The sequence below is a fragment of the Pristiophorus japonicus genome, chromosome 7 (genome assembly GCF_044704955.1).
Source record: "Pristiophorus japonicus isolate sPriJap1 chromosome 7, sPriJap1.hap1, whole genome shotgun sequence".
Lineage (NCBI taxonomy): Eukaryota > Metazoa > Chordata > Chondrichthyes > Pristiophoridae > Pristiophorus > Pristiophorus japonicus.
The window spans coordinates 36534046-36559399 of NC_091983.1; the positions used below are offsets into that span (position 1 = coordinate 36534046).

General features: G+C 47.7%; 1 protein-coding gene across 1 annotated transcript in view; it reads right to left on the reverse strand.

Moving 5' to 3' along the window:
• The window catches only part of LOC139266579 (CUB and sushi domain-containing protein 1-like), a 3131815-nt gene that overhangs the window by 624533 nt on the left and 2481928 nt on the right, over positions 1–25354 (reverse strand). The window contains exons 24-25 of the mRNA XM_070884173.1: positions 20098–20289; positions 13841–13967 (exon numbers count right to left, since the gene is read on the reverse strand). Coding sequence (XP_070740274.1) covers positions 13841–13967; positions 20098–20289 — 319 coding nt within the window. The remainder of the gene's footprint in view (positions 1–13840; positions 13968–20097; positions 20290–25354) is intronic.

The window sequence follows — 25354 nt, forward strand, 5'->3', positions numbered from 1 at the left end:
AACCAAGTTTCAGAAGAATTCTGCAGATTGGCGAACACCAAGAGATCTGGAAGGCAGTGTAAAAAGAAGTGACAGGACCTTGGTCAAGTAGTTAGTCTAAGTAATATTTCCATTTATTCAATGTAATTTCAATTGTAAATGTGACCAACTGTATATGTCCCACCCAGCAGAAAGACACCCTCTCTAAAAAGTTGCATTTTAATCTTTGCAGAAGAAACTGTCCCACGACAAAAGGGAAACAACTCGAACAGGAGGAGGACCAGCAAATCTGCAGCCACTGACACCCTTGGAAGAGAGGGTCGCTGTTTTGATAGGTACTGCCTGGAGAAAAACCATCAGTACTGTACAAGCTGGGCCCGCACGCAAGGGAGAGGGTAAGTCATGAAAATTTATTGTGGCCCTTCGAATCAACCTGTTTGCCTGGCCTGCGATGTGTGAGCCTACTCATGCCACCCATCCTGCCCCCTCCTCTGCTGCTGACCATTTGACTGTTCTGTTATATTTTGCAGAACTTGAGGACAATCCTTATGATCTAAATCAAGATTCAGACATGGACGATTCTGAAGAGGAGATCAACCCTCCAGAACAACATGGGCGTGAGGGGCATTTTGAGTGGATATGGGAGGGGTTCGATGATAGGAGTGTTTTACTGAATCTTGAGGAGGTCAACATATCTCAGTTGCCAGGCTCTTCCATGATTAGTGGTTCGATATTCTATGGTTTCTCACTGTCCGAGGTTGCAGGTCCCAGTGGTGGTGGTGGTGCTGGTGGTGGTGCTGATGGTGGTGTTGTGCCACAGCATTGCACACCCGTGGCCCCACCGTCCGAGGTTACAGGTCCCAGCGGTGGTGGTGGTGGTGGTGGTGGTGCAAATCAGCAGGGAACACCCAGGGTCCCAATGTCCCAGCCTGCGCCTCCCACTGGGATGCTGCAAGCCAGATCCAGGGGGAGGGGAAGGAGATATTGACCACGCTCTCCTGAGATGCAGGATGCAACAGACGTGGTTCAGATCATGGCATTGGGTGGGAGACCGTTGACTTTACCCATCTCTCCTGGACACCATAACTGGGGTGAGTGAGGAGGTAGCGGGACTGTCGGGAGAAGTAACAGTAATGGCACAGGAAATGGGAGCCATGTCCGTTAACATCACTGAGTGAATGGTGGCCATGAGGGATGGAATGTCAGAGGTAGTGGAAAGGACGACAGTTGCAATGACCAAGGCCATGAGGGAGGGAATGTTTCAGACCACTGAGACACTGTCAGGGTGCATGGGGGAGGGGCATGTTGGAGTTACCTGCTGCAATAAGGGAACACGCCCAGACCCCACGCCACTCCCACTCCAATCCCCGCACCAAGCTCTGAACAGCCCAAAGCTGCACCCTCCAACTTGCCGCCTGGGCCCTCCAACTTGCCACGTGACGTTGACGCCCCCCACCCTCAAGAGGTGCCCAGTGGGCGAGATGTTAGAAAGAAGAATCTTGGTGTGTACCCCAGAAACACTGTACCACCGCCTGCGGGCAGGGCTGGTGGAGAGCCCAGGACCAAGCGCAGCGGGCAGCCTTAGACTCAGGGGGATGAGAGATGGGTGCAGCCTTTCTTTGCTGCTGCTGCTGTTGTTTTTGTTTTTGTTTTTGTTGTTAATGTCGCTTCACTCACTGTTCTAACTGTTCTCACATTGGGTGTTTTTTGTAAGTTATGTAAACTTACAAGTTTTATGTGAACTTAAAGTTTAAGTGATCTTAGCATGTAAATGTTCTCACATTGGATTTTTGTTGTAAGTTATGTAACTTTACAAGGTTATCAATTATCTTAACGTTTAAATGATCTTAAAGAGTAAAGTTTTGATGCAAGAATTTTTTATTACACGAAAGTTAAATACATTGCAAAGTTTTGAATAAAATATATTTTACATTAAAACTGTATCATGTTCCATTAACACAACACAAGATTAGGAACAGTTCCAAAAAAATAAACATGTCCATGCGGAATAGTTGTTGCTGAGCCCTCAGTCATCAGCAAAGTGTTCACGGATGAGCTGCTGGCGCAAGGCTCGAGCAATCGTGAAGGGGGCACGATGGCCCGCCCTCCTCTGACGTCCTGCTCCGGCCTCAGGCACTTGCATGGTTTCCTCATCCTCGTCATCATCATCCTCATTCGCATCCTCATCATCATCCTCATCATCATCCTCCTGCTCGCCACCTGTTTCTTCCACATCATCATCATGAGCCACTCTCACCTCAGGTGGGTCTTCCACTACCAGGTGCTGCAGCCTCATGATGGCTTAGTTATGCAGCATTCAGCACACAACAGTGAACTGACCGATAATCTCAGGGAAGTATTGCAAGTAGCCTCTGGAATGGTCCAGGCATTGGAAACGCTGTTTCAACATGCCAATGGTCCTCTCTATGATGCTGCGCGCCGCAATGTGCAACATGTTGTATTCACGGTCAGCTTCTGTGTCGTGGAGGATGAATGCATCATGAGTGCTGCCAGGGTATCTTGCATCGACTGACATGATGCGACGCATGTCGTCACACACGAGCTGCACATTAATGGAGTGGAAGCCTTTTCTATCCCTGTACATCTCGGCATCCTCCAAAGGTGCTCGCAAGGCGACGTGGGTACAATCAATGCAGCCCTGTACATTTGGGAAGCCAGCAATCCTTGAGAACCCCACAGCTCACTCATACATTGCTTGGGCGATCATTGGGAACTTGATGAAGTCATTCCTCCGTGCATACAGTGCAGCCATGACCTGGTGAATGGAGACAGGTTTTGCATGTTGAGAGATGGCACACATCTCCAGTTGTACATTGAAACGATCCGGAGGCATAGAATGAAAGTGCAGCTGTAACCTTCACTTCAACTGACAAAGCAGTCCACCTGTTACTTCTCGGCTGTAGGTCTGGTCTCAGCAAGTCACAGATCTCACGGACAACTTCTGTGCAGAAACGTAGCCTTCTGACACTCTGCATCACTCAGGTGCAGGTACAAATGCCTCACTCAAAATTGTTGAGGTGGGAAAGCCCTTCTGCCCAGCAACCTATGGGCTCTGATGTTCCTGATGTGATGAGCTCGAATCAATTGTCTCCTAAGTAGCACAATGATGCAGAACGCTCGCACAAGGTATGACATTGTCAGTATTGCCCCCAACTTAAAATTAAACTTTCAAAGAAGGTCAAAGCAGGCAGCACAGCACAAGTTTGCAGTTCTCACTTCTCTCTCTCTCACTCCAGATGGACCACACCCAAAGGTCCATTGTCCACTCCTTTCCCCCTCTCCCCCATTGGGTCTTGTGACCTACCTCCCTCTTCTCCCCCCTCCGCCCCCCCCCGCTCCGGTGATATCGAGGCCAGCATCTCACTACCCCTCCCCCCCACCACCCACCGATGTCGCGTTCCGTCGCTCTGCTTCCACACACAAACCCTCCAGTTCATTTGCAGCTGCCCCTAGCCCTGGATGACTGGACTCCTGTTGCGCGTCTTGCCTCCCCTATCCCAGGCTGAATGGCCTCACTCACAGGCCGGCCCACTGCCTTCCTGGGCTGACTTTAAAGATTAAGGTAGGATTTACTTGATTTCTATTAGCATGTTACTTGTTTGTGCTTTTCCTAGCAATGTTTGGTGCTTGGTTTTATTGTTTCAGGTCCTCTCTGGTTCCCTTCCCTCCCTTATCCCTGCCCTAATGTCCGCCGATGTATTAATGTGAGCTGATTTCTTCACTGCCCGCAATGTTTTCAGAGCTGGCTACATACGCTGACCTAAGTGGATTTGGAGTAAGTTTTACCTGGCCAAAGTGGCACAAATGGCCAAAACTGGCTTAAGTGGCTGGGAACGCCCTCTTTTGAAAAAAAAAATTGAACCAAAATAAATTGTACCGAGCTAAGTTATTCTGGAGCAAGTTTATTGTGTAAAAAGGCATTTTTCAACACGCCAAAAAAATCAATTTACTCTAAAAAGAAATTGGAGCAAGTCATGGCCAAAATTAGGCCCATAATGCTGTTCAGGAGGGAGATCCAAGATTTTGACCCAGCAACGATGAAGGAACGGCAATATATTTCCAAGTCAGGATGGTGTGTGACTTGGAGGGGAACCTAGAGGTGATGATGTTCCCATGCGCCTACTGCCCTTGTCCTTCTAGCTGGTAGAGGTCGCGGGGTTTGGGAGGTGCTGTTGAAGAAGCCTTGGTAAGTTGCTGCAGTGCATCTTGTAGATGGTACACACTGCAACCACATTGTGCCGGTGGGAGAGGGAGTGAAATGTTGAAGGTGGTGGATGGGGTGTTATTCAAGTGGGCTGCTTTGTCCTGGATAGTGTCGAGCTTCTTGAGTGTTATTGGAGCTGCAGTCATCCAGGAGCGTATTCCATCACACTCCTGACTTGTGCCTTGTAGATGGTGGAAAGGCTTTGGGGAGTCAGGAGGTGATACACACACCACAGAACACTCAGCCTCTGACTTGTTCTTGTTGACATAGTATTTATGTGGCTGGTCCAGTTAATTTTCCGGTCAATGTTAACCCCCAGGATGTTGATGGTGGACGATTCGTCGATGGTAATGCCGTTGAATGTCAAGGAGCGGTGGTTAGATGCTCTCTTGTTCGAGATTGCCATTGCCTGGCACTTGTATGGCACGAATGTTACTTGCTACTTATCAGCCTAAATGGCGCCTAGGTCTTTCTGCTGGCATGGACTGCTTCATTGTCTGAGGAGTTGCGAATGGAACTGAACACTGTGTAGTCATCAGCGAACATCCCATAATTCTCCTGTTTTTTATGCAGGAGGGTTTAACTGTTTGACTAGCTAAAGCTTGCCTTCTGCATTCACATTTACCATCAGTGGACCAGTTTCAAATTAACTAATATTACTTGGCTGCTTTTTTTCATTTTTTCATTGTTTTTACTGACAGTTTGTGCCAATTGTTCTGATTTTGTCCCCAGTACAATTATCCTCACTAATGGGCTTCCTAATGGGAATTTCCCTATCTGTTATAATTGGAACAAATGGAGGAATTCCAGGCAAATCTGCCAGCATGTACCAGTAGCTAAATGCCCGCACCTGCACAGAGGTGAAAATACCTTACTTTGACAGGTGATTAGTGGAGGCATGGGCTCCTATTCTCAAGAGAACCAGACCTGACAGCATTGTTAAGATATGTGAATAACTATAATGTTGAAACGCTCCTTGAAAACCTCTCCATCAAACGTCATATTTTCAGTGGTCATCATCATAGGCAGTCCCTCGGAATTGAGGAAGACTTGCTTCCACTCTTAAAAATGAGTCCTTAGGTGGCTGAACAGTCCAATACGAGAACCACAGTCCCTGTCACAGGTGGGACAGATAGTCGTTGAGGGAAGGGGTGGGTGGGACAGGTTTGCTGCATGCTCCTTCCGCTGCCTGCGCTTGATTTCTGCATGCTCTCGGCGATGAGACTCAAGGTACTCGGCGCCCTCCCGGATGCACTTCCTCCACTTAGGGTGGTCTTTGGCAAGGGACTCCCAGGTGTCAGTGGGAATGTTGCACTTTATGAGGGAGGCTTTAAGGGTAACGTTTCCTCTGCCCACCTTTGGCTCATTTGCCAAGAAGGAATTCTGAGTAGAGCGCTTGCTTTGGGAGTCTCATATCTGGGATGCGGACAATGTGGCCTGCCCAGTGGAGCTGATCAAGTGTGGTCAGTGTTTCAATGTTGGGGATGTTGGCCTGGTCGTGGACGCTAATGTTGGTGCGTCTGACCTCCCATGGGATTTGTAGGATCTTGCGGAGGCATCGTTGGTGGTATTTCTCCAGTGACTTGAGGTGTCAATTGTACATGGTCCATGTCTCTGAGCCATACAGGAGGGTGGGTATCACTACAGCCCTGTAGACCATGAGCTTGGTACAGTTTTTAGGGCCTGGTCTTCAAACACTCTTTTCCTCAGGCGGCTGAAGGCTGCACTGGCGCACTGGAGGCGGTGTTGAATCTCGTCGTCAATGTCTGCTCTTGGTGATAAGAGGCTCCCCGAGGTATGGGAAATGGTCAGTGGTACCGCACAAAAGAAAACATGTCAGGTTGCACTAACTAAAATGCTACCAACCATGCCTGAGGGCACTGTTGCACTCCCCCAGTGACAACCCTGGGGAACTATCTTCAATGGATACAGGTCAGCAAGAGCCAGATACATAGTTGCACCATCTGCTTTTAGATCACTTGTAGCTACTATGCCCCTTCGGGCCTGTAGGAGCAAAAAACGTTAATCAGGGGAAAAGCAATTCGGTGAGGTTATAACATAAAACAAGAAAGGCTGAGAGAGAAAGGTTTAATGCGTTGGTGGTAGAATAGCTGAATCCCACATTCCAGCAATTATATTGAAACACAGAACAACATGTCTCACCAGGGCTAGGGCTAGGGTCAGAGCCATTCTCTGAGGAGATAAGATTTCTATGAACACCCACAAGATTTATGTAGACAGCTGACAGAAATAATGAGATGAGGCCACCATGTTCCAGTCACATGAGACCAGCAATGAGAGCACTTAATAGGGGTATTGATGCAACCGGTTCTCCCTTGATTAATCAGGTTTTAATAAACAATTCTTTTCTCTATATACGGACCTTTGTGTCGAGTGTTCTATTTTTAATACTCCACATCAGGGCCGACACAGATAACGACCATACTAGTCAGTTCCAATCTCCAAACTGCCTCTACTCCTTTGCAGTCATGCTGAATTATGTGCATGGTGCCATGGTTAGCAAAGGAGACCATACTTCTTCAGTGGTCATCAAAGATACGGTCAGGTACTGGGCTGCACAATTACTTGGCTGTATGCTGGGATTGGGTCTCCTTTCCTTTCATCTTTACCTATTTCTTAGGTGTCTCCCCTTCAGCTTTTGCAAAGTCCATCAATGGATTAAGATACATTTGAAGATTTTGCAAGGATTTCAGAGTTTTTCTCACTCTGTTTTGCTACTTCTCCTTAATTGTCCCATAGCCTTTTAAGTTTCACAGCTGTCTGCTTCTTCCAAATTTAGCCATCAAAATTTGCACCAGGTAATGAGCTAACCTTTGAAAACTGGTTAAAGTAGCAGTCTTCTATTTGAGTATGTTGTAAAACTTGCTTCTAACTATTCTAACTAATTGCATCCCTATCTGAAAGTCTAAGTTTGAGTAACCCGAAATAGAAAACTGCTTTATTCCAAGAACAATCATAAATCCTTCATCTTGATCAGCACCAAAAACTTCCATTTAAAACAAATCTTTCCAGCTTTTAGAATTGAAGAGACTGCAAAATCTTTTAGCTTTCAAATATTAAACCAGCTACACTCATATAATCACACATCAATTACTTTAAATGTGATTTATTTTAAAGTCTGCAATAGTTATACTTTTAAAAACAACAGAATTGCTTTATTTTTACTTAATGCTTTCAGAAATATGGCGGGGTGGTGAGGGGGGGTGGGGAGGGGTGGTGTAGGGGGGGTGGAGAGGGGGTGGGGTGGGGAAGAGGTGGGGTGGAGAGGGGATGCTGTGTGGAGGGGGTGAGGTGGGGAGTGGGTGGTGTGTGGAGGGGGTGCTGTTGGATGAGGGTGGTGTGAGGAGGGGGTGGTGTGGGGAGGGAGGGGGAGGGGTGGGGCAGGGAGGGGGAGGGGTGGTAAGGGGGTGGTGTGTGGAGGGGATGGTGTGTGGAGGATGTGGGGTGGGGAGGGTGTGGGGTGGGGAGGGCAGGGTGTGGTGTGTAGAGGGTGTGGGGTGGGCAGGGTGTGGTGTGTGGAGGGTGTGGTGTGTGGAGGGTGTGGGGAGGGCAGGGTGTGGGGTGGGAAGGGTGTGGGGAGGGGAGGGTGTGGGGAGGGCAGGGTGTGGGGTGGGGAGGGTGTGGTGTATGGAGGGGTTGGGGTGAGGAGGGTGTGGGATGGGCAGGGTGTGGTGTGTGGAGAATGTGGGGAGGGCAGTGTGGGGTGGGGACGGTGTGGGGTGGGGAGGTGTGGGGTAGGGAGGGTGTGGAGTGGGGAGGGGTTGGGGTGAGGAGGGTGTGGGGTGGGCAGGGTGTGGGGTGGGCAGGGTGTGGGGTGGGCAGGGTGCGGGGTGGGGAGGGTGTGGGGTCATGAGGGGGTGGGGTTGGGAGGATGCGGGGAAGGAGTGGTGGTGGTGTGGGGGGAGGGGTTGTGGTGGTGTGGGGGGAGGGGTTGTGGTAGGGAGGGTGTGGGAAGGGAGTGGTGGTGGTGTGGGGGGAGGGGTTGTGGTGGTGTGGGGGGAGGGGGTGGGGTTGGGAGGGTGTGGGGAGGGAGTGGTGGTGGTGTGGGGAGATTTGCCCTTCAGTCAAAAGTTAGGAAAGTTTGATTCAACTACAGTCGGATCAGGGTGTCACTGATCCAGATATTTTGAAATGTTTACACCCTTTGTCATGGTCTTGGCAGCCAGAGGAAATGGGGCAAGCAGGAAGCATTCTGCTCACTCCTTAGCTTCTGCCACCGCTGATCCGCTAACCAACAAACTGAGCACAATAACACGTCCAGATCACAAAGAGGTTACTGTTAGATATTGAGCAGTAAGGGCATAAAAAATGAGGTCTGTTCACGGGAGTGACCAGCAATGCTGAACTCAAGAGAACATTTGAAGCAGAACTGAAATTAGTAACAATGCCATTATATTCCTGGCATCGAGTACTGCTGAAGAAGCAGAGGGTGTTGTACATTTTAAACTTTAGTCGCCCATTAGCAATCCACTATAATTAAAAAAAAATTTAAACATTCTTTTAGCTGCCACAGTCCTTTGCTGCGGGTAATTGAGAGCCTGCAGCATTGATATTTTCCCTCCACCCCAGCTCCCCAGCCCCACCACGAACACTGCCAAGAGCCTGCTTTTAATATGGTAATAAGACTGACCCTGGGTAATTGGCCGGGGCCAGGATGGAATGAGCTGTACAGGTGCTAAGTTCCCCCCACCATTGTTGTGGCTGGATTCCCACCATTAATAGAATATCTAAAGCTGCTTGCTTCAACCGTACTACCATTTTACCTCGAAGAACTGTGTTCAAGTCCAGTTTAATTACTGGAAAATCCTTTTTATTTTCATTATTTCACTTTATTTTCACCAACTCTTTGTTCTTTTCTTGTGTAGGTATTGGGAATGAATTTCCGCCAGGTTTGCAATCGGGTATTCACCGCGATTTGACCCTCCATGGCGAAATCCCGGTCGGCGGGATCCTCGGGTACCTGTTTGCGGCAGCGCTTTTAAGTACCGCCGGGGAGAGGTGCGCCAGATTGCATTACCGTCGTGCTTTTGGCACTCTCCCGACCCGTACACCGTGCCTAGAATGCCAACAGGTCAAACCTGTCAGTGCAGCCCTGCCAGCAGCGGTAAGTATGAAAACCTGCAAAAAAAAGGTAAGTTAAAGTTTTTATTTTTAAATGTTTTTTCAGTGATTTAGTAGCTAAGGGTCTTGTGAATGTTTTGTGAATGTTTTTTGATAGTTTTTTGGAATAGTTTTTTTTTCTCCTCCCAAGGCCTCTCTCACAGCCCCAGACTGAAGTTGCCGAAACTCGCGGTTTGCGCCGCGAATGCTTGTACATCGCCGACTTTACTGATAATGTAAAGGCCGAAAGTTAGGCTTAAAAATGGTAGCACAGCAAAAATGGTAATTTTGGCATAAAAGTACCATTTTCGCAAAACAATGGAAATCTAAGGCCGGGTTTACTGCAGGCCCTGCTGACATTAATGGCAAGGCCTAATGTGAATGCGAGACATCGGTTTCCTGGCTTGCTGGCTGCGGGCAGGTAGGCCTTAGTGGCGAGGGGTCGGTCCGGGGGGGTGGGGGGGGGGAGGAACCAGGGGAGGAAGTTGGCAATCGGTATGGTGCTATGGGGGGATTGCTGTGGGTGTGGGGTGGGGGGGCGTCAGGGAATTGGCTTTGGAGGGGCTCGGGAATCAGGAGATGGGTTGTGAATCGTGGAGGTTGGGGTGTGTCGGGAATGGGGTGGTCGGAATTCACATCAGGAAACACCAGGATCATTGTTTAACATGCAACTGACATCTTGAAACAGCACTTCAAAAGTCAGGGTAGATCAGTATCGACTTGTCCATAGTCTCCAGGATCATTGTCATGTCCTCCATGCTCCACACATTGCACTGAATAGAGGCCTAACCATGGAGACTTGGAGTTCAGCCTCTGAATGTGCGCAGACGCAGGCGTCGTCCACGTACTGCAGTTCGATGACAGAGAATGGGACGGTCTTGGATCTGGCCTGGAGGCGACCAAGGTTGAACAGATTCCGAGGCATTCAAAAGCAAGGGCCTTACACTGAACATCCGTAAGACAAAGGTCCTCCACCAGCCTGACCCCGCCACAAAGCAGTGCCCCCCAATCATCAAAATCCATGGCGCAGTCCTGTACAATGTGGACCACTTTCCATACCTCGGGAGCCTATTATCAGCAAGGGTAGACATCGACGCCGAAGTTCAATACCGCCTCCAGTGCGCTAGCGCAGCCTTCGGCCGCCTGAGAAAGAGAGTTCAAAAATCAGGCCCTCGAATCTGGCACCGGCTTATGGTCTACAGGGCTGTAGTGATACCCGCCCTCCTGTATGACTCAGAGATTGGACCATGTACAGTAGACACCTCAACTCGCTGGAGAAATACCACCAATAATGCCTCCGCAAGATCCTGCAAATCCCCTGGGAGGACAGACACACCAATGTCAGTGTTCTCGATCAGGCCAACATCCCCAGCATCAAAGCACTGACCACACTCGACCAGCTCCATTGGGCGGGCCACATTGTCCGCATGCCGGACAAAAGACTCCCAAAGCAAGTGCTCTACTCGGAACTCCTGCATGGCAAGCGAGCCCCAGATGGGCAGAGGAAACATTTCAAGGACACCCTCAAAGCCTCCTGATTAAGTGCCACATCCCCAAAGACACCTGTGAGTCCCTGGCCAAAGAATGTCCTAAGTGGAGGAAGAGCATCTGGGAGGGCACTGAGCACCTCGAGTCTCGTCGCCAAGAGCATGCAGAAAACAAGTGCAGGCAGCGGAAGGAACGTGCGGCAAACCTCTCCCACCCTCCCTTTCCTCCAATCACCTGTGACGGAGAATGTAATTCCCGTATTGGACTGTTCAGTCACCTGAGAACTCACTTTTGGAGTGGAAGCAAGTCTTCCTCGATTTCGAGGGACTGCCAATGATGATGAACCATGGAGAAAAGAGCAGAATTTGGAATGTATGCCAGGATCGGCAGGAGGCAGTAATAATAAGGAGAAAGCTCCTAAACCATGAATATAGCTTGTAAAGCTGATGTATCAGGCATTAATAAAAGATACATTTAACTCAGACCCTGAGCTTTCTCAGTAAGGAACCTTCCTGTCAACATGTACCAAAATTGTTGACTCAAAACTCCATCAGAAACACTTCCATCGTTACCATCAATGCTCAGCCATTGCTGTGGTGCTGCATTATTGTGCGTAATCAATAAGACATTCTCAGCACAAATCAAGTGCAAAAAGTCTTTTGAATAAATTGAAAGATGTGTGGACGACCTCAGTGTGATTTGGCATGGTGCTTCCCATTCATACTGATCTGAGTGTGAGGTCTGAACACCCAATGGAAAATCTCTTCTAAGTGATTCCGCCAGTAGAAGTAGTATGTGTACTGGCTAGCTGCAGGATTTAGCAGACACCCTGCTGGCTTTCTGGCAATAGTCGCTGTGATAATTGTCTCTGGGCCCTGCAATGTGAGGGCCCTTCTTGTGAGCCAGCCACGTCAGGACTGTGGTGGCTGGCTGCTGCATTGATTCACCTCCTCAGCTCCTCAGGTGCTTCAGAGGGAGAGAAACAAACAGGAGGGAGTGACTTGCAGTCCTTTAAATTGTGTGTCTCCAAACCTAATTGCCCACATAAGAGCCTGACATTTAAAACTGGCCTTCCTCACTCAACCAATTCTACAACAGATTTGCTGAATAAACATCTGGCCTTGCCTACTCCATGCTAATTGAGGTGCAGTTCACAGTTGATTCAGAGGTGTTTGTTCCTTTTTATTGCTGTATGGGAAATATAGTCCGCATTTTAGCCCACACACTGAAAGCAGCAAAATTATAAATACAACAGCAGGTCTTCTTACTCCCTAAAATGTTTTGTGACCCACAGTTGACCCCTAAATAGTGAACTAATAGTAATTTCGAGGCTATCCTCAAATCCTTTTTGTTGCAGAAGGCATCTGGCACAGTGCGTTCAAAGTTAATTAAATTAAATTAATTAAATTAAAATTAATTAAAATAATAAATCAGACATTGTGAATAAAAAAATTAATAATTAATGTCACCAATATGAAAGGCCGAAATAATTCATTGGAGATCAATACCCATACGCTATCCATTCCAAAGTTGGAAAATTAACCCATGAAGGGTATCATTTAATATAGCTTGGTTTACAATTTCTACATCGTTAGACATTTATTATTACGATGTTGTTCTGTCCAACACACTCTTTTCTGTGAGCCTCCCATTGTACAACACTCTTCTGTGACCTTCTCTTTGTCACATACCTTTCTATCAACCTGTCACATACCTGCTTAACAGTCAGTCTATGTCATATGTATTCTCCTCACCCTGTCTCTGTTGCCTGCCTCTATCACACTGCTGAGAGCAGGGGAGTTCTCCTCGGTGTCCTGGTCAATATTGATCCCTCAATCAACATCACTAAAACAGATTGGGGCCGAAGTTGCCCATCGCTGGAAACGCAGAGTACCTACCCTGTTTCAGTTGTTTTTACCGGCGTGGCCTCTTGCACGAAATTCCACTCTTTGGCTTTTTTTTTCCAGCGGCCCATAATGGGGGCGGTGAGCGGAAGTTCGCACACTAGAGGGGCGGAAGTTGTGGGGGGGGGGGGGTGGGGGGGGGGGGGCTAATGACATCATTGCACTGGCACCTCATCATGTCTCTCACCCTCACTTAAAGGGGAGAGAGCCTGTGCGATTCTTGGAAGTTTAGTACACTGGGCCACCAGGGAGGGTTTTGGCCAGGCCAGTGGGCTGGCACCCAAGAGGGGGTTAGCAGGCTGCTTGTTGGCGGGGGCATAACTGTCGGCCCGACCTGGCAGTCGGCCGACAAAAAAAAAATGATGTTCGTGGTCGTGGCAGCAGGTCCTCCCCTTTAATGGCAGTTGCACTGCCATTTTAGAAGCATTCCAAGCACAGTGCACTGGCAAAAAAAGCTGCTGGTGGCATCGCGCGGCAGCAGCAAAATTTCCTCCGTGGAATTTCGCGATCGGGGGGTACATCTAGGACAGATTGGCAGCAGCGAAGCGGTGGTGGGGGGAGTGGATACCGCAGGAGCGGAATTTTCAAAATGGCGGACATTCCACTCCACAGTGTGGCCGCTGATTTCCAGCGGTAACAGGCCTTAACGGAAGGGGCAATTTCAGCCCCATTATCTGGTCATTATCACGTTGCTGTTTGTGGGAGCTTGCTCTGTGCAAGTTGGCTGCCACATTTCCTACATTATAACAGTGACTACACTTCTAAAGTACTTAATTGGCTGGAAACCGCTTTGGGCTGTCCTGAGGTTGTGAAAGGCGCTTTATAAATGGAAGCCTTTCTTTGTTATTTTCTCTTCTTTGTTAGTCTATTTTATTTGTGAAACTGCCTACCCGTTACTGTCCCCCTCCCGACCCTGCCTTGTCAGTCTGCATGTCCCACTTCAACAGCAGCTAGAAATAGATTCAACCAACACCTTGATATTTAGGTTTGTAGTATTTACACTTCATCATGTAATGTTTGTCACAATATACAGGGGCAAAACAAATTGTATTTTATGAGTTAGATTGTGACCCTGCTCCCACACAGGGCAGCTTGCACACAATGCAGAAGGAGGAGGACATACCTGACTGTTTTCCCTGCATCAGCTGCTATAATCCAAGTGCAGTGGATGTTGTGATCATATGGTGCCGGGTACCCAGGGGACAGAATCCTCCCAGCAGTAGCACTTTTAAAGTGGCCTCCACACTCAGCTGAAAAATCAACACAAATAAAATTACTCCAGTGATTACATTCTTCACTGTGAGAGGCAATTAAAATGCACACCATGCCTCGTCTAGATTTACTTTGAAAATAAAAATCGACAACAAATGCATTGACTGGCAATTAGCACCTAAAAGTAAGAGAAAGGTTAATATTTCATATGTGACCCTTCATCAGGACTCAACTATACCAATGAAAGGTATACTCTACTCGGAACTCCTGCACGGCAAGCAAGCCCCAGGTGGGCAGAGGAAACATTTCAAGGACACTCTCAAAGCCTCCTTGATAAAATGCAACATCCCCACTGGCACCTGGGAGTCCCTGGCCAAAAACCGCCCTAAGTGGAGGAAGAGCATCCGGGAGGGTGCTGAGCACCTCGAGTCTCGTCGCCAAGAGCATGCAGAAAACACGCGCAGGCAGCGGAAGGAGCGTGCGGCAAACCAGACTCCCCACCCACCCTTTCCTCCAACGACTGTCTGTCCCACCTGTGACAGAGACTGTAATTCCCATATTGGACTGTTCAGTTACCTGAGAACTCACTGTTGGAGTGGAAGCAAGTCTTCCTTGGTTTTGAGGGACTGCCGATGATAATGTGATGATGGCACTCAAACTGTTGGCCCAGCTTTCTCTATGAGGTGCTGACTGACTCATTGTACTTTACCTTCATTATCTGATTTTATTTTGACCTTGCAAGTGCTACTGTTTTGATGCATTGCAGATTAGATTATTGGTAACAATGGCCGAAAACCTCGTTCCCAATAATTGTTCCCATTATTGAGTGCCATGAACCATTCATCAGCTGAAGGATCAGACTGACAATGTATTCACAGCTATTCTTCCACTGGAACTGGCACTTTCTGCAGCAATTTACCTGCCAAGTTTGCGCCTCTCCCTGTACTGAAGAACTATTCAGCAGCTACCTACGACAGAGTGGCCAAGATCAGTCTAACAACACATCAGATTACAAACCAGCGTGTGTCCTGTGAAACGCATGTTGACGATAAGCTTCATTTAGTTAGGTACCTATTGACATCAACCAAAATAACACAAAACTAGCTCATAGATATTGGCCAACATATGATATTAAAAATTACAATGTTAAACAGTAAAATAGGTGCTATGCGCACAATAATATTGTTCTGATCAGTAATAAATAACCTGAAAAGTTGATCAATATCTGTAAAAATAGCAGGAATTGGTGATAAGAGCAACAACACTCAAGCATTTCTAGGAGAGTTTCAGCCGCTTCTACTACTGTGTTTAATAAAAAGTAATAAAATTCTTGTTCTTATCGCTCAGCTTAAAATATTGACTGGCTGCTGATGGGAAATCACTGGAGCAAAATCTTGCATTTAAATAGCACCTTTAACATAAAGAATGCCCTAAGGCGGTTCAATTACAGTATTTAATTTAGAGCAAATATTTGACTTCATTTATCAAACATGCAGTACTGTCAGCCAGGTCTGCACCCTTTTACACTGCAGAGCGACTGCTAATGGGAACTCTGATTTTGGCTGCAACACAGAGTGTAGTCCCAGTATACCTGCAGCATTGATGCGAAGCAGTTACACTGTGTATCGATACTGCTGTTATTGTGAAAGTGCAATCTGAATCCAAAGTCAGGGCTGAACAGATACCTGAACTGAGATTCCCTGGAGGAGCGTCCCTTAATCTGCTTTGCTTCAGAATCAGTTCAGGCCTTCCAATCCAATCTACACTCCATATGTAACATTTATGGAGTGTGAATGCATCTTCAGTTAAATTAGATGCAATGCTTCCAGCTAAAATAGAAACACTGCTGCTGGATGGAGAGGCTGCTATCTCTTCTGGCCATGTGTCACCTGAGCTGCTCAACATTCTCAACAAGTTGCCATATCCCTTGTCGAGTACGGTTACCTCCAGAATGATTCTGCGTAGTCTGCCTTGAATAACTTAGCATGAAAAGTGAGTCCACGTTAGTAAAGTTGAGTCTTTATTATTTTCCACAAATGACAAAAGAAAAGTGACCATTCTCACAGTTAGATCGGTAACTGTTCATTCATGTATTTTATGGAAAATAAATCCATTTTTATTTAGCTGTTGGGCCTTGCCTCAGTAGAATGTTTCTTAGTCTGGTTCCATAGAGAGAGAACACATGTGGTGACACTTGTGACATTTCAGTAGCTGGTAGGTAAAGTAAGGGTTCTCTTTTATAACCACAAGATCATGCTAACATTTAACTAGATATTAGGCAGCAACCAGTGCACTCCAGATTGTAGGGCATGTAAGGACGACTTACAGAAGTGATCAGGGACTCTGAAACCGAGAAAATAACTCACACCAAACACTGAAATTATTACAGTAATACTGAAGATTGCTTGCAGGCTACATACATTTCAAATCTGAAGTAAATGCTCTTCCCCGCAGCAGCTTTTCCCCCAATTTCGTCCATCCATCCAGCAGCAGTGCATACATTCAGTTGACACTAGGACCCATGTTTTTCCTTTCCTCAATTAAATTTCTAGTTTGAGTACAACTAACATGGCTTCACAAAGGGAATTCTCCTTCCAGGTGTGTGCAGGTGCAAATTATTTTCAGGCGGGTTCTGGCTACCACTACAAGAGCAGCGTCCCAAATCCGGAATCCTCGGGACCGAGGCCGTTCCGGATTTTGCGTTTTGCCAGATTTTGGAACGTCTTTCTGATGTCATAAATCCAGAAATACCAGAGCCAAGGTTTGGGTATTTCCGGATTTCTGAATGTCGGGGAGGGGGTGCTCGTCCGGTCGCCGGGTGGTGCCCTGGAGATGTTCGGGCGGGGCCCCGTCGCCCTGGAGATGTTCGGGCAGGGCCCCGCCACCCTGGAGATGTTCGGGCAGGGCCTCGCCACCCTGAAGATGTTCAGGCAGGGCCCCGTCATCGTGAAGATGTTTGGGCAGGGCCCCGCCACCCTGAAGATGTTCAGGCAGGGCCCCGTCATCGTGAAGATGTTCGGGCAGGGCCCCGTCGCCGTGAAGATGTTCGGGCAGGGCCCCGTCGCCGAGAAGATGTTCGGGCAGGGCCCCGTCGTCGTGAAGATGTTCGGGCAGGGCCCTGTCGTCGTGAAGATGTTCGGGCAGGGCCCCGTCGCCGTGAAGATGTTCGGGCAGGGCCCCGTCGCCGTGAAGATGTTTGGGTGGGGCCCCGTCGCCGTGAAGATGTTCAGGCAGGGCCCCGTCATCGTGAAGATGTTCGGGCAGGGCCCCGTCATCGTGAAGATGTTCAGGCAGGGCCCCGTCATCGTGAAGATGTTCGGGCAGGGCCCCGTCGCCGTGAAGATGTTTGGGTGGGGCCCCGTCGCCATGAAGATGTTCGGGCAGGGCCCCGTCGCCCTGGAGATGTTTGGGCAGGGCCCCGTCATCGTGAAGATGTTCAGGCAGGGCCCCGTCATCGTGAAGATGTTTGGGCAGGGCCCCGTCATCGTGAAGATGTTCAGGCAGGGCCCCGTCATCGTGAAGATGTTCGGGCAGGGCCCCGTCGCCGTGAAGATGTTTGGGTGGGGCCCCGTCGCCGTGAAGATGTTCGGGCAGGGCCCCGTCGCCCTGGAGATGTTTGGGCAGGGCCCCGTCATCGTGAAGATGTTCAGGCAGGGCCCCGTCATCGTGAAGATGTTCGGGCAGGGCCCCGTCGCCCTGGAGATGTTTGGGCAGGGCCCCGTCATCGTGAAGATGTTCAGGCAGGGCCCCGTCATCGTGAAGATGTTCGGGCAGGGCCCCGTCGCCGTGAAGATGTTCGGGCAGGGCCCCGTCGCCGTGAAGATGTTCGGGCAGGGCCCCGTCGCCGTGAAGATGTTCGGGCAGGGCCCCGCCACCCTGGAGATGTTCGGGTAGGGCCCCGTCGCCGTGAAGATGTTCGGGCAGGGCCCCGCCACCCTGGAGATGTTTGGGCAGGGCCCCGCCACCCTGGAGATGTTTGGGCGGGGCTCTGATGCCGTGGAGATGTTCAAGCAGGGCCCCGTCGCCGTGGAAATGTTCGGGCAGGGCCCCGTCACCGTGAAGATGTTCGGGTGGGGCCCCACCACCGAGATGTTCACGCGGGGGCCCCGCCGCCGAGGACCTGATTGGGCGGGGCCCGCTGCCGAGGAAGTGTTCAGGCAGGACTCCGTCACCATGCAGGAGTTCCCTGTCTGGCCCGAGGTAGGTGGGGTCGGGCAGCCGAGGTAAACGGGAGGGAGGGGGGCCGGGGCGAGGTTGGGCTGGGGCAAGGTCGGGCCCCGCGAATTCGGGGCGGGCAATGTCATGGCGAAGTCGCGGCGGGCGAAGTCAGGCCAGGGCGAAGTCGGTTCGCCGAAGCGGGGGGAGTCCGGATATCGGAACATTTTCCGGTTTCCGGACGACCCCACCACGGATCGGTCCGGTGCCCGGATTCTGGAATATTCTGGATTCTGGAACTCCGGATTTTGGAGGTCGAACCTGTATATCATCATCATCATAAGCAGTCCCTCGGAATCGAGGAAGACTTGCTTCCACTCCTGACGTGAGTTCTTAGGTGGCTGAACAGTCCAATACGAGAGCCACAGACTCTGTCACAGGTGGGACAGACACTCGTCGAGGGAAGGGTTGGGTGGGACTGGTTTGCCGCACGCTCCTTCCGCTGCCTGCGCTTGACCTCTTCACGCTCTCGACACTTTCTCTACGTAGGGCGGTCTTCAGCCAGAGACTCCTAGGTGTCAGTGGTGATGTCGCACTTTACCAGCGAGGCTTTGAGGGTATCCTTGTAACGTTTCCGCTGCCCACCTTTGGTTCATTTGCCATGAAGGAGCTCCATATAAAGCATTTGCTTTGGGAGTCTCGTGTCTGGCATGTGAACTATGTGGCCTGCCCAGTGAAACTGATCGAGTGTGGTCAGTGCTTCAATGCTGGGGATGTTAGCCTGGATGAGGACACTGATGTTAGTGCGCCTGTCCTCCCAGGGTATTTGCAGGATCTTGCGGAGACATCGTTGGTGATATATCTCCAGTGACTTGAGGTGTCTTCTGTACATCGTCCATGCCTCTGATCCATACCAGAGGGCAGGTATTACTACAGCCCTGTAGACCATGAACTTGGTGGTAGATTTGAGGGCCTGGTCTTTGAACACTCTTTTCCTCAGACGGCCGAAGGCTGCACTGGCGCACTGAAGGCGATGTTGAATCTCCGCATCAATGTCTGCCTTTGTTGACAAGAAGCTCCCGAGATATGGGAAATGGACCACGTTGTCGAGGGCCACGTCGTGAATCTTGATGACTGGGGGCAGTGCTGTGCGGCGAGGACAGGCTGCTGGAGGACCTTTGTCTTGCAGATGTTAAGCATAAGGCTCATGCTTTCATATGCCTCGGTGAATACATTGACCACTATAGCCACTCGAGTGACCATATGGTTGGGCTGGTGTCCATGTGTAATGCGCCCACGAGGAAAGACATGGGCCTAGCAATTCATTATCGCCCCGTTTGGAGGCGGTAACATCCGGGAGGTAGGACATTTGTGGCAGGCGCGGAAGTCCCGTCCCGTTCGCGAAATTCGGGAACCGTTCATTCTTCCCCTGTCTCTTTTCCTCAGACACCGAAACTAACGGCAGCACCTCTACTGCCTTGCTAACTGAGATTGTCTAATTCAGCACAGACCAGGAATTGAACCTGGGACCTTCTTGCTGTGCAAGCTACGCACAGGGATTCACAAATCCCAAATTTGTTTCATCAGAAATATGAAGATTAAGGTTTTTTTTAAAGTAGATAATGTTGGTGCAAGAAGATTGAACAAAGGGAGAAATAAGTGAAATATAATCCAAAAACACATTTCCTGTAAGCCGTTAAGCATTCCAGGGGTCCCGTGCAGCCGGCCATAGCAGCTTTTCAATAGGAAAACTGGACACGTGCGGTGTTTTGAAGGGGCTGCGCTACCCAGAAAAAAATTACATGGAATATTAGTCCTAAAACTATGATTGACAAGATGGTCACCTAATTAAAATAAAGGGATTGATCCCTGTTTTAAAATGCAGTTGGGGAATCGGCGGGGTGGGGGGGGGGGGGGTCGGGGGCGGGGGCGGGGGCAAAGGTTGCGCGAAAGAATATATTATATAATATCAGCAACTAGAATTTCTAAGCTTAGATTTTTCATTGATTTTACCTATACATGAAGGTAAAGGGTTGTCCCATACTCTGCGATCTCCACTCAGGCAGATCAATGTACTGCTGCCATGCAGTGTATATCCTGGGTTGCAGCTATACAAGATAGCAGTGTCAGCAAAGTGGCCTCCATCCCGCAACTTGTAGCCATAATTAGGAATTCCTGGATCCTCGCACTTCATCAGATCAAAGCCTGTGAACAAGAAATTGCATTTTAAAATGCTTTATATTGTACACTGCAGAGACATGGAACAACTATAGAAGAAAACTCAACGCAATAGATTCAGTCCCACCTCCAACAATAAAACCCCGTGTCCTATTCTTGCAGTACTCTTCTATGTCTGACATGATTATTAGGAGTAATGCCTTATGACCTGCGTCATTTCAAGCTCTGTGTGTGCTGCGTCATCACGAGCAGCAATCCTCTACATCCTACATCATTACCAGCTCAATCACGTTCAGAGCACTATTTCAATCTTCACAATTTACAAGTGGTGCAACATTGTGCATGTTCAGAATGAATTACTTGCCACTTAATTCACAGATAATTGAAATACTGAACACATTGATAAGCGCACTGCTTAGAATCATTCAGTGTGTCAAGGAGCACGATACCCGTGGAAAATATTTCATACATATAACGACCCAAGGCACGTTATTTCTGCACAACACTCGATGCAATCTTGAACTCTGTACCTCTACAATATAAGACACATGGGGGCTAACTTTTGACTTCAGCAGGGCAATGCACTTTTGCACTTTTGCAAAATCTTGCACTTTTGGATTGGCTGCCTGTTATATACCCTGCCAGATTTTCAATAGAAAACAAAATCAGGCGAGGTATATCTTGGGATATGAGCCAATACCATTGGTTTTGCACCTATGACGATGTTGGAAGTGCCCCTCCCCCGCCCCATGGTAAAAGATCTTTGCAAAGATGGCCATGAGATACATCCGAGTGATCTGTTGGGAAACCTTCCGTTAAGCAAGGCTATCAGTGCAGTGAATATGTTGCTATAAATTGCCTATAACAATACACAGTGGGGTAGATTTGATCTTCGGGTGCCGAGTTGGCAGCAATAGGCAGAGCAATTGCAATGTCTGCCCAATCAAATGTGTGAGAGGCCCAAACCATTTTGATGGCCACAGGTATGATGGCCAATAGTGTTGAAAGACTATTCAAGGTCAAACACTCTGTTTGTTTCATGAACTCTTAGCTCTTAGTATGCTGCTGCTGAGACCACTTATGCGTACTCCTGATCTGTGGGTTGTTGATGCAGTTCTTAACTTTGGAGATTGACAGGGTGGACATCTTTGCTGCCACCAAGTTAAGCCTCAATGTTTGGAATTTCAACCGAGCTTTTTGAAGTTGCTCCCTTCTTGAAAATGAATGATCCGGCTTTGTTCAGCAGAAACAGGTAAGTAAAGGGTTGTTTCTTTTTGGCAACTGTACTGTCAGTGTCCATCCCAGCATCACAGCACATGAGTTGAAACTGATGAAGCCCGGGGAGATTTATTTCCCCAGACCTGCCAGCAATCTGAGGATTAAAAGTCAAATAAGGCTTTAGCTACCCGTTACAAGTTGCCACTCACTAAAAGAAATAGAGTTGAAGTGCACTCCAATTCAGAGATGCCGTAACTCAAGCACAGTTTTTCATCAGGAGAAGTACACTTTGGAGTAAAAATTGTTTGTGGCACATTTTTGAGCACCTAACCAGTGACGTGCTGTGAATGCTTTGCTGAAACGGGAGGCCCGATGCTAGCACGAAATTCGACCTTGGGCTTCATTTATATTACTTGGTCTAGCTGCCGGCACCTGTTGTGCCTCCACAGACAGCTCGTCCAGCGTAAGTATATAAATGCCAGCAGCTATGGGGCCGATCACAAGTACTGTGGAGACAGGGGTGTACTCCCGCTTCTCCTGGCACCACTTAACTTTAGTTGTCGGCCGTTGAAGAATCAGGAGCAGAGCTGGACTGTCGCGAGCCTGTTCCGCTCTTCACAATTCAATCTTGGCCAGGGGCCTAAAACAGGTGCTTGTCCGCATTATTACTTATGTAGGGGGCTGAACGCCTGGTTTAAACTCCTGTCAGGGCTGCCTGAAAAATTGCTCAACCTAATTTTGGCTCCTGCGACTTTCAGGCATCCTTGGGGTGCAAAATGTTAGTTCCGAGAAATTAGCACTCATTGGACCCATTTTATGGCTGTAAAATGAAAGCAAGGAGGTCCAATTTCTACCCCTTTGTATTTTTTGTATCCATAGAGGCTATCTTTACTCCTTGAGAGCTCATTATCATTCACCATTTGAAAGATAAGCATAGGCCTTCTAGGCTAAGTTGAGAAGTATATTACAGATGTATTAGAAATAGAGAACATCCATTACTTTAGAATTCGCATATTTTAAAAATATGGGTTTTTTCGGTAAGTTGTGGCACCAAGCCATTCTTAATTTCATGCCTCTCCCAAAGGTTTTAATTGGATTTTCTTAAAGGAAATTTTCCACAGAGAGTGGCGAGCTTTAGATATTTTAAAACATAATTATCTGCATACTAACCTGTATATCTAAGAACAAAAAGAATCTTAGATTTACAAATTTAAAATTCAGTCAGGCTTTGGCTACTTTCCTTAAGCTTATAAAAACAATTAAAAGCACTAACACTTGTTAGGAATCATCTGTTAGTTGCTAAGACCATCCCATAAGTACTTTCTGCTGCTGTGATGAATACTTCAATTTGTTAAAGCACTGTAATTTGTGTTCTAATTATCGGTCCAGCTTCTCATTGCAGCATAAAATCACAAGAGAACATTGATTGTTACTATAAATACATCCAAAGACAGGAAAAATAATGCCAGGAATTTCCTCGGAGCTGCTCCTGCTGGGTTGTTGTAATAATGCAGAGGCATAAATCCCATTTACAAGTATAAATGGTGTAATAGAGCTCCCACTAGTGGACTATTGATGTAATGCAACCACTGATGTAAATAGAATAAAAGGGTCATGTGGCAAAGTCACATGATGAGAGTTTCTGGTTAAAAGCCATCTTGTGTGTGTGCTGTGTAAGTGATGTCATAAGGATATATCACATTGATGACAGAGGATGGGATTTCTGGATTCCCTGCTGAAATTTTTGTTGGTGGATGTTCCTGCCAACCAACAGAGCGACTTTGAGAGGTTCTTTATTTTGCAGCGAAGCTAAAATTCCAAGGTAAATTACAAGCACATTTGGCTGAACTGTCAAGAGTCCAGATGGCCATGCCTATGGGAATAATAGGGCGCTTAGGTGAGTTCCACCGCGACCAAGAGATTTTTGGAGCATATGTGGAGCAGCTAGAAATATTTTTCACCGCAAATATTATCATCTAAGTCCCCGATGATGAAAGTGGTATCCGGATGGTGTTAGAAAGGAAACAGGTTATATTCTTGACTGAAGCAGGCCCCGTGGTGTATGAAACCCTGAAAAATTTGCTTGTTCCCGTCAAGCCAAAGGAAACGCCACTGACGGAGATTCTAACCAAGTTAGAACAGCATTATAGTCTTGAGCCTTGGAAATTGCTGAAAGTTATCATTTTGGAATACAAGATCAATTAACTTACAAGGGTATCAGTGAATACATTGTAGCTTTATAAAAGCTATCCATTAACTGTCATTTTTGAAAACTTCAGGACCGAGCATTGTGTGACCGCTTTGTTTGTGGGTTGAAAAATGAAGCAATCAGAAGGAAATTGTTGACAACCCCTACCTTGATTTTAGATTTAGCTTGTCAGTCAGCTATGTTGATGGATATGGCCGACCAATACTCCTGAGAATTTCATGCCATTTCCAGTCGTCAGACAACCGAGATGAATTGCCTGCAGGCTAAAAGTGAAAGGCAGTTGGGCCCAATAGCATTGAAGTAGTGCTATTCATGCCTGGGACAATATTTTGCTCAAAGCTGTCCATATGTGAAGGCAAGAAAACTGGGCAACTTGCAAAGGCATGCCGACTGAAGAGTAAACAAACTTTCAATGCTATAAGTAGAAATCGCCAGAGACTACATAGCATTGAAGAAAAACAACTGGCGAGGAGGTTTTGGAGATACACATCATCAGGAGCACAAGGCTATCTAAGAATGATTCGCAAAGTATCGTATTCCAAGTAGACGTTGCAGGAACCAGGATACCCATGGAAATCGACATTGGTACATCCATGAGCGTAGTACTGAAATCACTATATCTCGACAAGTTGGGTGATTTTTGACTGGAGAAATCAAAGATAGAGCTGTGAGGCTACTCAGGACAGTAACTACCTGTTGTAGGACATATCACCATACCGGTGAAATACAAGCATTAGTTTTAGAGCTTGCCTCTCATAGTAATGGCATGAGACAAGCCTGCCCTGATAGGTAGAAATTGATTGGGATCATTGAAGCTAGATTGGAATGATATTTTTTGTGTGGAAATGAAATTTGCATCAAAAGATGATGTCATCAAGCAGTATCCAAAGGTGTTCTGCGAAACAAGCAGTCCGATCCAAGACTTCAAGGTGAGTGTCAGAGTGCAGAAGAACGCAAGACCAGTTTACTGCAAGCCACGTCCCATACCATAAGCACTCAAGCAAAAAGTTGAGCAAGAACTCAACAGACTAGAAACTGAGAACATTATCTCTAAGGTAGATCTAAGTAATTGGGCAACATCCATAGTTGTTGTATCTAAATCAGATGATAATGCTGATGCTATGTCCAGGTTGCCATCCCCATCACAAGTTACACCCAATAGGGAAGAAGTGTTCTATTTTTCATACATTGATGAACTACCAGTCATAGCTGAGGAGATTGGTAGAGCAACCAAACATGACCCAATTATGTCAAAGGTATATGATTACATAGCAAATGGATGGCCAAACCAGGTATCAGAGGAAGATATTCATCCATACTTAGTTCGTAGGAATGAATTATCAGTGGATAAAGATTGTATCATGTGGGATGCAAGAGTGGTTATCCCAAATAAGTTCAGGTCCAAATTGTTGGGAGATCTTTATGACCAGCACCTGGGAATGTGCTTGTCCAAGAGTTTTGTATGCAGTTACTTATGGTGGCCAGGTTTAGACAAAGGTATAGGGTACATCATCAGTCAGTGTGCAACATGTCAATCGATGAGCAAGAAACCACCATCAGTATCAATACAGCCATGGAAATGGCCTCCCAGGGTGTGGCAAAGGTTACATGTAGTTTTTGGTGTGCTAGAAGGACAGCAATTGTTCACTGTGATTGATAGTCATT